The sequence below is a fragment of the Perognathus longimembris genome, chromosome 7 (genome assembly GCF_023159225.1).
Source record: "Perognathus longimembris pacificus isolate PPM17 chromosome 7, ASM2315922v1, whole genome shotgun sequence".
Classification (NCBI taxonomy): domain Eukaryota; kingdom Metazoa; phylum Chordata; class Mammalia; order Rodentia; family Heteromyidae; genus Perognathus; species Perognathus longimembris.
Window position 1 is genome coordinate 6,338,805 of NC_063167.1, and position 12,517 is coordinate 6,351,321.

Consider the following 12,517-nt stretch of genomic DNA (forward strand, 5'->3'; position numbering starts at 1 on the left):
TGCGTGCGCCCCCCCCCCCCACGGCACCGTGTCCACCGCCCGCCCCGCCGGACTCCAGCTGTCCTGCCCACTGGAAATGCCCAGCCTGTGCGCGCGGACCGTGCCCCCAGCTCCGGATGGAGGGTCCCCCAGGGCCCCGGCTCCGGATGGAGGGTCTCCCGCACCCCCGGCTCCGGCTCCGGCTGGAGGATCTCCCCGCGCCCCGGCTCCGGCTGGAGGGTCCCCCGCGCCCCCGGCTCCGGCTCCGGCTGGAGGGTCCCCCGGCGCCCCCAGCTCCGGATGGAGGGTCCCCCCGCGCCCCCGGCTCCGGCTGGATGGGCCCCCGCGCCCCCGCGTCCCGCTCTCGCCCTTCTGAAGCTAACAGTCTGGAGGCTCGGACCCTAGCGGACGCCGCGGGCTCTCCCTTTCGCCCCGCCGAGCTTCAGTCCGCGCCGCTCGCGGCCCCGGCCAGCACGCACCCGCCGTCGGGGCCTGCACCCGCACGCCCGGGGACGAGAGCCCGGCCCGCTCCCGAGCGGAGGCGTGGCAGCGGCGCCCCGCCGTGCGCAGCCCGCGACTCGGCCAAAACGCCCCGCAGACTGTGAAGCGCGGCCCCGCCGAAGTTACATCTTCCCGGCTCGCGGGCGTAGGGAACGGCAGCTTCCGTCTGGCCGGAGCGGCGGACTCCAGCCTCGAACCCGGGAACCGAGTCCCGGCTGGCGGAGGCACCTGGCCGGGTCCCACGCCCCTCTCCCCACTAAGGGGCGGGGGGAGGGGTCATCGAACTGCTCGGCGCTCCACTGGTCTGGCTTGGCGGTGGGCCTGTCCGTCTGCCCTCAGGTGGTCTAACAGGCGCCGGAGAGAACCAATGGTGGGAAGCAGAGCCCCGTCCCTTCCTTCCGATTGGCCGACCCCGGGAAGCCGGACGGTGAGGCCAGCGGGAGCCGGGCACCGCTTCATTCGCTCGCCGACCCCGCTGGCCTCGCTTCCTGCTCGTCGCCGCCATGGCCCAGTGAGTAACCGCGGGGACCTCGGGCTGGGGTGTCTGCTCGCTTCCCTCCGTGGCGCCCCTCAGCCCGGGGGCCGCCCGCCGCGCGCGCCGCCGCCCCGCGCCTCCGGGTCCCGGCCCGCCCTCGGCGGCGCGGGCTCGGGGCGCCGCCCCCCGACCCCGGCCGGCCCGGGGGGCTCCGCGTGCGCGCGCCCTGCGCAGGCCGAGGGCTCGGGGTTCCCGGGGCGGCGGGGTGCCGGCCCCGGGTGCGAGTGCAGATGGGGCCGGGCCGGGTGGGAGCCCCCAGCCCGTCTGAAGCCCCCTGGAGACACTGATGGCGCTCCTTGTTTTCCCTCTGGCCTTCCAGAGCCGACATCGCCCTGATCGGACTGGCCGTCATGGGCCAGAACCTGATATTGAACATGAATGACCATGGCTTCGTGGTGAGTTGTGGGGACACGGCCTGCCTTTGACTGGGCTTTGATGGGCATTGATCCCAGTTTCAGGGATCCCCGCACAATCCATGGGGTCTCTCTCTCTGTCTCTCTGTGTCTCTCTGTCTCTGTGTCTCTCTCTCTCTGCCCTGGGTCTTGAACTCAGGGCCTGAGCACTGTCCCCGGCCACTAGGCCATATTCCCAGCCCCCACTTGAAACTTTTTGCTGGTTAATTGGAGATAAGAGTTTTAGGGACTTGTGCCCGGGCTGGCTTCCAACTCTGATCCTCAGATCTCAGTCTCCTCAGTAGCTAGGATTACAGGTGTGAGCCACCTTGGCAAGCCACTGGCTCCAGGCAAGGTTCAGTATCTTAAGTCAAGATGAATCTTGAAAGAGGACAGATTTTCCTAATCAAGTATTAGCTGGAGACAGCCAAAAAATATTGTGTGTGCTAGGTCTGGAGCCCCACTTTTTCCACTCTCTGCTGACTCTCTAGTGCTTGAGCTCTGTCTCCATTTTCTGAATTGTTTTTTTTCTTTTCCTTCAGACAGTGTTGCTCAGCCTGGCCTCTAACTGTTGGGACTGCAGGCACCATACAGGCCCAAAGTGCTATTTCTAAATACTCCAGTGGCTTAGCACTGTCAGGGACAAAGGACCAACCCCTAGGAAACTGGCTGGGGCTTTGGTGTGATTGTGAGCCTTAGTGGCAGGGACAGGCTCTACCTGGCACCCGTGTGCTGTGTTCTGCTGGCCTTTGCCTCAGTTCTCTGCTGTTTCCTCCTGAGGCAGTGACTTAACCTTACAGGGATCAACCAGCACTTGGGTAAGGAAACGGAGGAGGCAGAGGGGGCCTCTCCCATGGGCTGAGTCATCGTTTCACGGTTGCTTGGTCCTCATCTTGTTGCTTGGTCCTCGGTCTCCTAAGCAGGCCTTTTGTCCCTCTAGGTGTGTGCTTTTAACAGGACAGTCTCCAAAGTAGATGATTTCTTGGCCAATGAGGCAAAGGGGACCCAAGTGATTGGTGCACAGTCCCTGAAGGAGATGGTCTCCAAGCTGAAGAAGCCCCGGCGGGTCATAATCCTTGTGAAGGCCGGCCAGGCTGTGGATGACTTCATTGGAAAACTGGTGAGGCCCGCGCGGCATTTTCTTGGTTGTTTTAGAAAATTTTACTTCAGTTTCTACATTTGACAGTGCTTGCTTGAATGTCTTAGTATTGGTTAACATGATTGACACTAACAGCATATCCTTGGGTGGTAATTTAAGGACACTAAAAGGCTTTCCACTAAGAATTTGTTAAGAATATAACTATGAATGAGCCCTTTGACATTGTTTTATTATAACTTTATCTCTTTAGTTGGTATTTAGTTGATATTTGCTGTCTGTGGGAGGATGGCTGAACCCCCTCCCTTCTTCCCCTGGACCTTCCACCCCCGTGTTCGGAACCCGGGGCCCATCCCAGGCCTTGTTTGTGAGGCAGACATTACGTAGCATCCTCAGCCCATTTTCTGCTCCTATTTTGGTGCTGGGGATTGAATCAGGCTTTCTACTTGCTGAGCACCTTCCACCACTGAGCTCCATCCCCAACCCAGAGATCTTACAGTCAGTGAATGTTCCGTTCTATTCACTAATGAAATCTTAGTGTGCAAATTTGTTCACTTATTTTTGTGTCAGTACTGGGGCTTGCACTCAGGGCTCCAGGCTTTTAATCTGCATTTTTACTTCTTGCTGGCACTCTACCTCTTTGCCACACTTCCACTCTGGCTTTTTGCTGGTTAATTTAAAAATACCTCTTGAAGATTTGTCTGTCCAGTCTGGCTTTGAACCTTGATTCTTTAGCTGGCTTTAGTGTGCAAATTTAAAAAACCAAACCCCAGTATTCCTGCAATTTTCCAATTCTTGTGTAATTTAATATGAATGACAAGAGTTCCCTCAGGGAATTTTAGAAACTGAGTTCTTTCCTTCCAATTTGTTGGACTTAGCAATATACAGTTTTGCAGTAGTTTTCAGGGTGCTTTTATGTACTCTGCAACATCAGATTGTACTTTTTTTTTCTTTTTGCTTTCTTTTTTTTTTTGGCCAGTCCTGGGGCTTGGACTCAGGGCCTGAGCACTGTCCCTGGCTTCTTTTTGCTCAAGGCTAGCACTCTGCCACTTGAGCCACAGCGCCACTTCTGGCCATTTTCTGTATATGTGGTGCTGGGGAATCGAACCCAGGGCTTCATGTATACAAAGCAAGCACTCTTGCCACTAGGCCATAGTCCCAGCCCTCTTTTTGCTTTCTTGATACTGAGAAAGAACACAGGGCCTGGAAGGTACTAGGTAAGCACTAACTCTTTCTTTTTTTTTTTTTTTTGCCAGTCGTGGGCCTTGGACTCAGGGCCTGAGCACTGTCCCTGGCTTCTTTTTGCTCAAGGCTAGCACTCTGCCACCTGAGCCACAGTGCCCCTTCTGGCCATTTTCTATATATGTGGTGCTGGGGAATCGAACCCAGGGCTTCATGTATATGAGGCAAGCACTCTTGCCACTAGGCCATATTCCCAGACACCAAAGCACTAACTCTTGAACTGCACCCCCAGCACAAGTGTGTCTTTCTTAGAAGGAAAAAGTTTCTGGCTGGGTGCTGGTGGCACTTGCAATCCCAGCTACTCAAGAGGCTGAGCTCTCAGGATTGTGGTTCAAAGCCAGCCCAGTCAGGAAGGTCTGTAAGATTCTTATCCCCAATTAACCACTATAAAACCAGAAGTGTGGGGCTGAGAATGTGGCTTAGCAGTAGAGTGCTTGCCTAGCATGCATGAAGCCCTGGGTTTGATTCCTCAGCACCACATAAACAGAAAAGGCCAGAAGCGGCGCTGTGGCTCAAGTGGCAGAGCAAAAAGAAGCCAGGGACAGTGCTCAGGCCCTGAGTTCAAGCCGTAGAACCAAAAAAAAAAGTAAGTTTCTGCATGAAGGGGAACCAGTGGGAATTATGTAGATATTCGGAAATAACTCTCCAGTCACGGCGGTCTCTGTCAGCGCTTGGGGGAGCAGCAGGTTCCACAGGGAGAACCAGTGGCTGCTGTACCCGTGAGTGGCCTGGAGAGGAAGGACGCTGACAGAGTCCCACTCAGCTTTGCATGTGGCAAGCCGTTAAGCTGCCGTGATCAGCACTGACACTGTGCCCTAAACACGAGGACATTCTCCTTCAGCCTAAGTAATCACTGGGTGGGGGTGGTTTTGTTGCCTTTCTGGCACAGTTCTGGGGCTTGAACTCAGGTTCTCGTGCTCTGCTTGTCTTTTTCGCCCTGGCACTCTGCCCTGGCAGCCACAGTTGCCGCCATTAGCTTTTTCTGAGTGGTTTATTGGAGATCAGAGTCTCACGGACTTTTCTGTCTGGGCTGCTTTGAACCGAGTAGCCAGGATGACAGGCGTGAGCCCTTGGCGTCTGGCTTGGGGTGTATTTTCCTTCTGGGGTGTATTTCCCCCCCTAATGCTGGTGTCTGGTTGCAGGTGCCGTTGCTGGAGGCCGGCGACATCATCATTGATGGAGGGAATTCTGAATATCGAGATACTACCGTGAGTGTTGTGAAGTCTAAAGTCTTCCAGGTCCTTAGAACATTGTAGAAGGAAGTATCAACATTGTTGATGTGATGCACATGGCCTGCCCCGGGTCCTGATTCTTTGGGGCTTGGTACCTTGAGTGAATGGTTCTTCCTAACCCTCTGTTGTCTGCTGGCAGATGTGGGAGATCTGATGTACATCCCTCACGGGGAAGAGCTTATTTTTTGGAAGCATTACGAAGTTGTTTTTCTGTTCCTTAGAGACGGTGTCGAGACCTGAAGGCCAAGGGACTCCTGTTTGTGGGGAGCGGCGTCAGTGGTGGCGAGGAAGGGGCTCGGTATGGCCCGTCGCTCATGCCAGGGGGGAACAAAGAAGCTTGGTGAGTACAGTCAGCACCGCCTGCACCCGGCCCAGGGCGGCCTGCGTGCCAGCAGGCCTCCAGGTGCCGTGCTAGAGCTGATGTCTGTGCGCAGGGCTGTGGTGTGGGGTACAGGAGCTGGAGGTGCTCCCGTGCGTGTGTGTGTGTGTGTGTGTGTGTATGTGTGTGTACGTACGCGCTTGTGCTAGTTCTGGGGTTTGAACTCAGGACCTGGGCACTGTGCCTTAGCTTTTTCACTCCAGGCTGGTACGTTGTTACTCAAGCTCTGCTTCTAGCTTTTTGCTGGTTATTTGGAAATAAGAATCTCATGTAATTTCTTGCTCAGGCTTCCTCAGACCTCAGCCTCCTGAAAGCGAGAATTACAGGTGCACTGACTGCGTTAGGCATTGGGTCTGTTTCTTAGCTGCATGTGGTCTGTTGTCTGTTTGCTGGTACTGGGGTTTGAACATAGGGCTTCTCACCTGCTAGGCCGGCACTGTACTGCATCAGTCACGTCTCCAGCCCTCTTGTTCTAGTTTTTTAAGTTGTTAATTAATTCATTTTGTGCCAGTTCTGGGGCTTGAACTCAGCGACTAGGCGCAGTCCCTGAGCTTTTGTGCTCAAAATTAGCACTCTGCCACTTGAGCCACAGCTCCACTTTTGGCTTCTTTGTTAAGTTTGGTGGAGATAAGAGTCTTGTGGACTTTCCTACCCAGCTGGCTTCCAGTTGCAATCTACAGGTATCCGCCTCCTGAGTAGTTAGTTCTGTTGACACGGCCGCTGGTGTGTGGCTGTCGCAGTTCCTTTTGGCCCAGGCTGCCGTGAACGTCGCTTTTTCTGTCGATGATTTCCATCACAGTTGAGACGGCTCATGTCACTGCCATGGCCAGCTTCTCCTGATGAGGTCTCGCACACTCTTTGACTGGGGGAGCTTTGACTGCTGCCTCCCACCTCTCAAGTAGCTGGGGTGACAGACAGGAGTCACTGTGCCCAGCATCTCGCTGACTCTGAGGAACTTTGGTCCAGGTTGGCCTGGAACCGTGGGTGATATGTGATGTGTGGCGGACGAGCGGTGAAAGGAGAGACAGCCACAGCCACGCAGGGTCCTGTGGAGGGGGCGTGGGAGGGTGACCTGCCATTCAGAGTGAGTGTGACTCGCAGATATTCTAGAATTAGGCAGTAGGACGCGGGAGTGATGAAACCTGGCCACTTAAAGAAGAAAGAGGGTTTATTATGAAAGATGATTCTTCCTTTTCTCGTCCTGTGGCTTGAACTCAGGGTCTGGGCACCATCCCCGAGTTGCTTTTAAAGAAGTGCAAAGCTAGAGCTCTACCACTTGAACCACAGCTCCATTTCTGGCCTTTTCTGTGTATGTGGTACTGAGGAATGGAACCCAGGGCTTCATGCATGCTAGGCAAGCAATACCACTGGGCCACCTTCCCAGCCCCTGAACGATGATTCTTTAGATGACTTCTCTGATGAGAAGTCTGCGGATTCTCTTCAGTATGTTAAAATAGAAAGGTAGAGAACCTGTCTGCTTCTCAAAAATATAAAAACACTTACGTAGGGCGCCCATTCTGTGGACTACTAGAAGCACAGGTGAGCTGGGCTTGGTGGCTCATGCTTGTAATCATAGCTACTTGGGAAGCTGAGATCTGAGAATATCAGTTCAAAGTAGGCCTGGGCAGGAAAGTCCTTGAGGCTCTTATCTCCAGTTAACCAGCAACAAGCTGGAAGTGGAGGTGTAGAGCGCCAGCCTTGCGTAAAGAAGCTAATGGACAGTGCCCAGGTCCTGGGTTCAAGTCCTAGTCCCAGCACAGAAAAAAGCGGGGGGGGGGGGCGCAGGGTATTGCTGGGAACTGAACTGAGATCCCTGCCTATTCTGTCTTATTAGCTGAATGAAGTTTTCTTTCCACAGGCCTCACATCAAGACAATCTTCCAGAGCATTGCTGCGAAAGTGGGGACCGGGGAGCCCTGCTGCGACTGGGCAAGTCCTGGGCGGCCGTTGGTAGTCCGCTGACCTCGTGTGCGCATCCGAGCAGAGCCCAGCGTGGTCCCAGCAGTTAGCTGCGCGACACAAGCCTCTCACCCTGCTGGTGCCCAAAGCGCATGCCCATGTGTCACAGTGTCTTCTGTTGTTGTTGTTGGGGGGCTGGAGTTGGTAAAGGGGTTTGAACTCAGGACCTTGAGCGTGGCTGGTGGTCTACTCTATAAACAATGCCTCTAGCCCAGCTTTTGGATTACTGTTTCTGGAGATCGAGTGTCATAGACTTTTCTGCCTGAGCTGGCTTTGAACTGTGATCTTCTAGATCTCAGCCTTCTTTGTAGCTGGGATACCAGGTTACTTGAGCCACCCGAACCTGTCCTTGTGTCTTAATTGACTGTTCAAAGGTCAGTGTGTTAATAGCTGCCTTCCTCAATCCAGCAAAAGATGGTTTCCTTAAATAGGAGGAAGTAAGATGAGATGAAGTAAGATTTTTTTTAGCCAGGTTGTTACTTCTTGGCCCAAGAGTGTTGAAATCAAAGTGGGTTGCGATCTGGGTGAGAAGGCTTAAGGTCCAGGCACGGTGGGGAGGAGCCTTTCCCGTAGCCTGGGACGGGGCTCCAGTGCCGCTGACTTCGCTCCAGTCTGGAAAGCTGGGCCTCCTGGGTTTGGTGGTGTTGAGAGAATAGACCATCTCTTTGCTTATTAGGCAATTTTCAGAAAACTTGGCTTCCTGGGTAACTTGTCTATAGGAGCAGAATGTGTTGATGGCAGGAGTATTTGTGATCATTCGGTTATTAGGCTGAAGTCTGCTTTTGTCCATGTTGCTGGCATGTCTCAGCTAGACCTTGGTGGTGGTGGGACCCATGGCTGGACTTGTAAGTCAGGGGGCCAGACCTTGGTGCTGAGGCCATTTCACTCTCAGTAGAACTTAGAAACAACTACAGTATATTTATGTCTAGAGAAGAAGACAAGTGATTTGCATCTTGTTTATTTTGAGTTGGGGTTTCAATCCATAGCCCGGGATGGTCTGGAACCCACTTCATAGCGTAGGCTGGTAAGACAAGCTTCATTAGCCAACTTAAGCTACAGTTGCTAGAAAGGTGACTTCAGGACAAAGACTACGCTTGTGGGTTGGAGCTGGGAAGCGGGGAGTGGCTTGTAGGGGGCAATGGGGGAGATGCATTGTGGTTTGAGTTCAGGAGTACTGGGTTTGCTCCACGTTCGTTACGTTTTGGGTGGATTGCCGGGGACCGGCGGGCTTGTCTGGCGCGCTGCCTGCGGCTCTGATGTCCTTTGGGGCTTTTCACCCTGGCAGGTGGGGGACGAGGGGGCCGGGCACTTTGTGAAGATGGTGCACAACGGGATCGAGTACGGTGACATGCAGCTGATCTGCGAGGCGTACCACTTGATGAAGGACGTGCTGGGCCTAGGGCATGAGGAGATGGCCCAGGTGAGCTGCAGACGCACCTCTTCCGCAGGGGTCCTCGGCGCTCGGATGAAGGGCGCCTGCCCCAGGCGTCCTTCCTCCTTCCTGTTGGCCTGGCTGACTGGAGGTTGCATGGACTCCAGCCTAATTTAGGGGAAGCTATTCTAATACAGTCCTGATGGCCCCATGTCATTTTATAGGACCATAAAATAGGACATCCGGTCACAAAGTTATGAGTAAGTTCCTTAAGAGTCTTAGTGGCATTTCCTCTGTGGCCAGAGATACTGAACATTTCTTCATGTGTCCGTTGGCCATTTTCACTTCTCCTCCCGAGAAGTCTCTAAGTGGTTGGTCCATTTATTAGTCGGGTTGTCTCTTTGAGGGAGGGCACCGTGCAGGCCCCTCCGCCTCACCTTGCTTTCTCTCGGTCTGCACGTAGACGTTTGAGGAATGGAACAAGACGGAGCTAGACTCGTTCCTGATCGAAATCACCGCTAATATTCTCAAGTTCCGAGACAGCGACGGCCAAGAGCTGCTGCCCAAGATCAGAGACAGCGCGGGGCAGAAGGGCACGGGGAAGTGGACGGCTGTGTCTGCCCTGGAGTATGGGGTTCCCGTCACCCTCATTGGTGAGCTCTGCCTGAGCCCCGTGGCCCTCCGCTTAGATCTTGACATCCTGGACCCTGATCTCCATTGGTCCAGACAGTATGGGGCCGGGGGCGTGGCTAAAGTGGTAGAGCGCTAGCCTAGCAAGGTGGAGGCCTTGCGTTCAAGCCCCATGACCAACAACAACAACAAAATGCTTTCTGGCAAGGCACCAGCAGCTCATACCTGTAATCCTGGCTACCCAGGAGGATGGAGGTTTGAAGCTAGCCCAGGTAGGAAAGTCTGTGAGACTCTGATCACCAGTTAACCAGCAAAAGGCTGGAAGTGGAATCAGGGCTCAAGCGGTAGAGCACCAACCAAGAGATCATGAGGTTCTCAGTTTCCGTTCTGGTACTGCACGTTCTTTTTGGCCCAGATTCAGTGCTGGAATGCCTGAGGTTGGCACGGCTGTCTGTAACACATGCATTTCCCACCTCTCTCCTCCGCCGGGCTCTCTCCCTGTGGTTTCGTGTGAGCTCTGGTCGTGTCTGACCACCTCCCTCCGTGCCTCCACGCAGGAGAAGCTGTCTTTGCTCGGTGTTTGTCATCGCTGAAGGACGAGAGGATTGAAGCCAGCAAGAAACTGAAGGGTCCCCGGAAGGTCCAGTTCGAAGGCAGTAAGGAGTCCTTCCTGGAGGACATCCGGAAGGTGCGCGCGAGTAGCCGTTCTCCCCCTCCCTCCGAGCTCCCCTTTCACCGGACTCGTCTCGATAGTTGAGGGCCTTTGCCCGTGCTGGGAAACTGGCTGGGAGATTGAGCTGTTGGATCGTGAGCGCTTTTACAGAGCTCCAGGTGTTGCTGGCCCCCGGGAAGGCAGTGGGGGCGGGGCGGCACTCGGGGCCCTGGGGTGGCCGGTGGAAGGAGGTCCTCACTGGCTGCCCGGCGGCTGCTCGGGTACCCACCACGCTGCTGTTCCACTGTCCCCCTCCAGGCCCTCTATGCCTCCAAAATCATCTCATACGCACAAGGCTTCATGCTGCTCAGACAGGCCGCCACTGAATTCGGTTGGACCCTCAATTACGGTGGCATCGCCCTGATGTGGAGAGGGGGCTGCATCATCAGAAGGTCAGTGAGGCTGCCCCGGCGGGCAGGGTCCCCCCCCCCCCCCCGCCTGAGGCTGAGGCTCACTGTGTCCCGCTACAGTCACATTTGAGTGGCACCACGGAGTCAGAGCTGCAGATGGGAAATACTTGAAAACAATACTGGGACTGGGGTTATTTCCTATATAATGCCGTGTAGAATACATGCAAAGGCTATGTTTATGTGTCACTATTTTATTAGGTGGTATAAATCACCTGGAGGTATTTGCGGGTATACATAAGGGACTGGGGACATGGCTTGGCCTGAGAGATAAAAGCACTTGCCAGAGTGAGGCCCTGAATTAAAGACCATCAGCATGTCATACATCTCTAGGACACGTGTAGGTCGTATGTAAGCAGCATTACCATTTCACGTGGGGCGCTGTGCATCTGTGGGCTCAGGGGTAGGGACGGCGGAGCCTCAGTGGATTGGCTACACTTTTTTTTTGGCCAGTCCTAGGGCTTGAACTTGGGGCCTGAGCACTGCCCCTGGCTTCCTTTTGCTCAAGGCTAGCACTCTGCCACTTGAGCCACAGTGCCACTTCTGGCCATTTCCGTGTATGTGGTGCTGAGGAATGGAACCCAGGGCTTCATGCGTGCTAGGCAGGCACTCTACAGCTAAGCTGCATCCCCAGCCCCTCATCTGCACTCTGCGTGCAGCTCCAGGACGCCGTTGCCCTGAGCTTTCTTTCCTTCAGTGGCTCTCGGGGACGAGCCCATCCTTCCACCGGCGCGTCTCCACTGCCAGGGTTCAGATCCACTCCTCTCTTCCCTCTGTTATTCCAGTGTCTTTCTGGGCAAGATTAAGGATGCCTTTGACCGAAACCCCCAACTTCAGAACCTGCTGCTGGATGACTTCTTCAAGTCGGCTGTTGAGAACTGCCAGGTACGGAGCTGAATTCCCCCTCGGGGTTCTGCCCCGGGCACCTTCCATGCTGCTTACCGGGGGCTCTGCTTGCCGTGCCCAGGACTCGTGGCGGCGGACGGTAAGCACCGGCGTCCAGCGGGGCATTCCCATGCCCTGCTTCACCACCGCCCTCTCCTTCTACGACGGCTACAGACACGAGATGCTGCCGGCCAACCTCATCCAGGTAAGTAGGGGGCGGCGGCACGGCCTGGCCGCCTCCGGGGCCGTGGGGCCGCGGCCTCCCCCTAACCAGCGCACCTCTTGTCCAGGCTCAGCGGGATTACTTCGGGGCGCACACCTATGAACTCTTGGCCAAACCGGGACAGTTCATCCATACCAACTGGACAGGCCACGGCGGCAGCGTGTCGTCCTCTTCCTACAACGCCTAACGGGGCGCGCCTGTCCCCCTCCTCCGCAGAACGGACATTCCGTGTGCCACACAGCACTCCTCGGGGCCCTTTGCCCTGTTTCCTGCTCAGATCTTTTAGCCAAGGGGTAGACGGGACTCCTCACGTTCCCCAGAGCCTCACGGTCCTCCCGCCCTCGGGGGGAAGGGACTGCGTGACTGTCCTCCGCGCGGCTGCAGCTCCTCGGAGAGGGGACAGGCTTTGTGGGTTTGATCACGCTGCACTTAGGTCCTGCAGCTCTTCTCCCTCCTCCACTCAGTGACGAGACTGCCTTGCCTCGCCCCGCCCCGCCCCACCGCTGCCTTCACCAGCTCCCGGCCACACCAGGTCCTCCCTGTCGGGTAGGGAGGACTGCGCTGCATGGAGTGCGGTGCATTCCACGCAGCTGCTCTCCTTCCAGCTGGGTCATTCAGTCCACCCTCACCCCCGGCCCACACAAGAGACCCCAAAACACAAGACACATCAGAGGCAGGGCAGGGCGTGGCGGGCGGCGCTTCATGGGAACACCGTGCGTGTACCTGGTCTATCATGTTCTTCACAATAAACCTCTTAGAGAATTGCGTTTACACGCTGGCTCCGCCGGTCCGCTTCTGTTCCTTCTGGGGCTGTACTTGGGCTTTTCCCTGCCTACTGGCTTGTTGGCTGGTAGTTCATGGCCCTGGGCCATGGGGCTATTGTAGACCAGCATTTTAAGTCCTCTGCAGGACCGGGTGCACAGCTGGTGCCCATCAGTTCGCCCCCCCCTATTTCAGACGGGTACAGAGGCGGG

At 55.7% G+C, this 12,517-nt stretch overlaps 1 protein-coding gene across 1 annotated transcript; it reads left to right on the forward strand.

The window, feature by feature from the left end:
* The first annotated feature begins 906 nt into the window (after positions 1-906).
* Positions 907-12,264, forward strand: Pgd (phosphogluconate dehydrogenase). Its single transcript, XM_048350210.1, has 13 exons — positions 907-991; positions 1,335-1,410; positions 2,348-2,527; positions 4,888-4,953; positions 5,199-5,317; positions 7,215-7,284; positions 8,600-8,734; positions 9,150-9,339; positions 9,874-10,004; positions 10,287-10,420; positions 11,221-11,320; positions 11,403-11,525; positions 11,611-12,264. The coding sequence occupies exons 1-13, from the start codon at positions 984-986 to the stop codon at positions 11,728-11,730; spliced, it is 1,452 nt and encodes a 483-aa protein (XP_048206167.1). The 5' UTR covers positions 907-983; the 3' UTR covers positions 11,731-12,264.
* Positions 12,265-12,517: the final 253 nt, after the last annotated feature.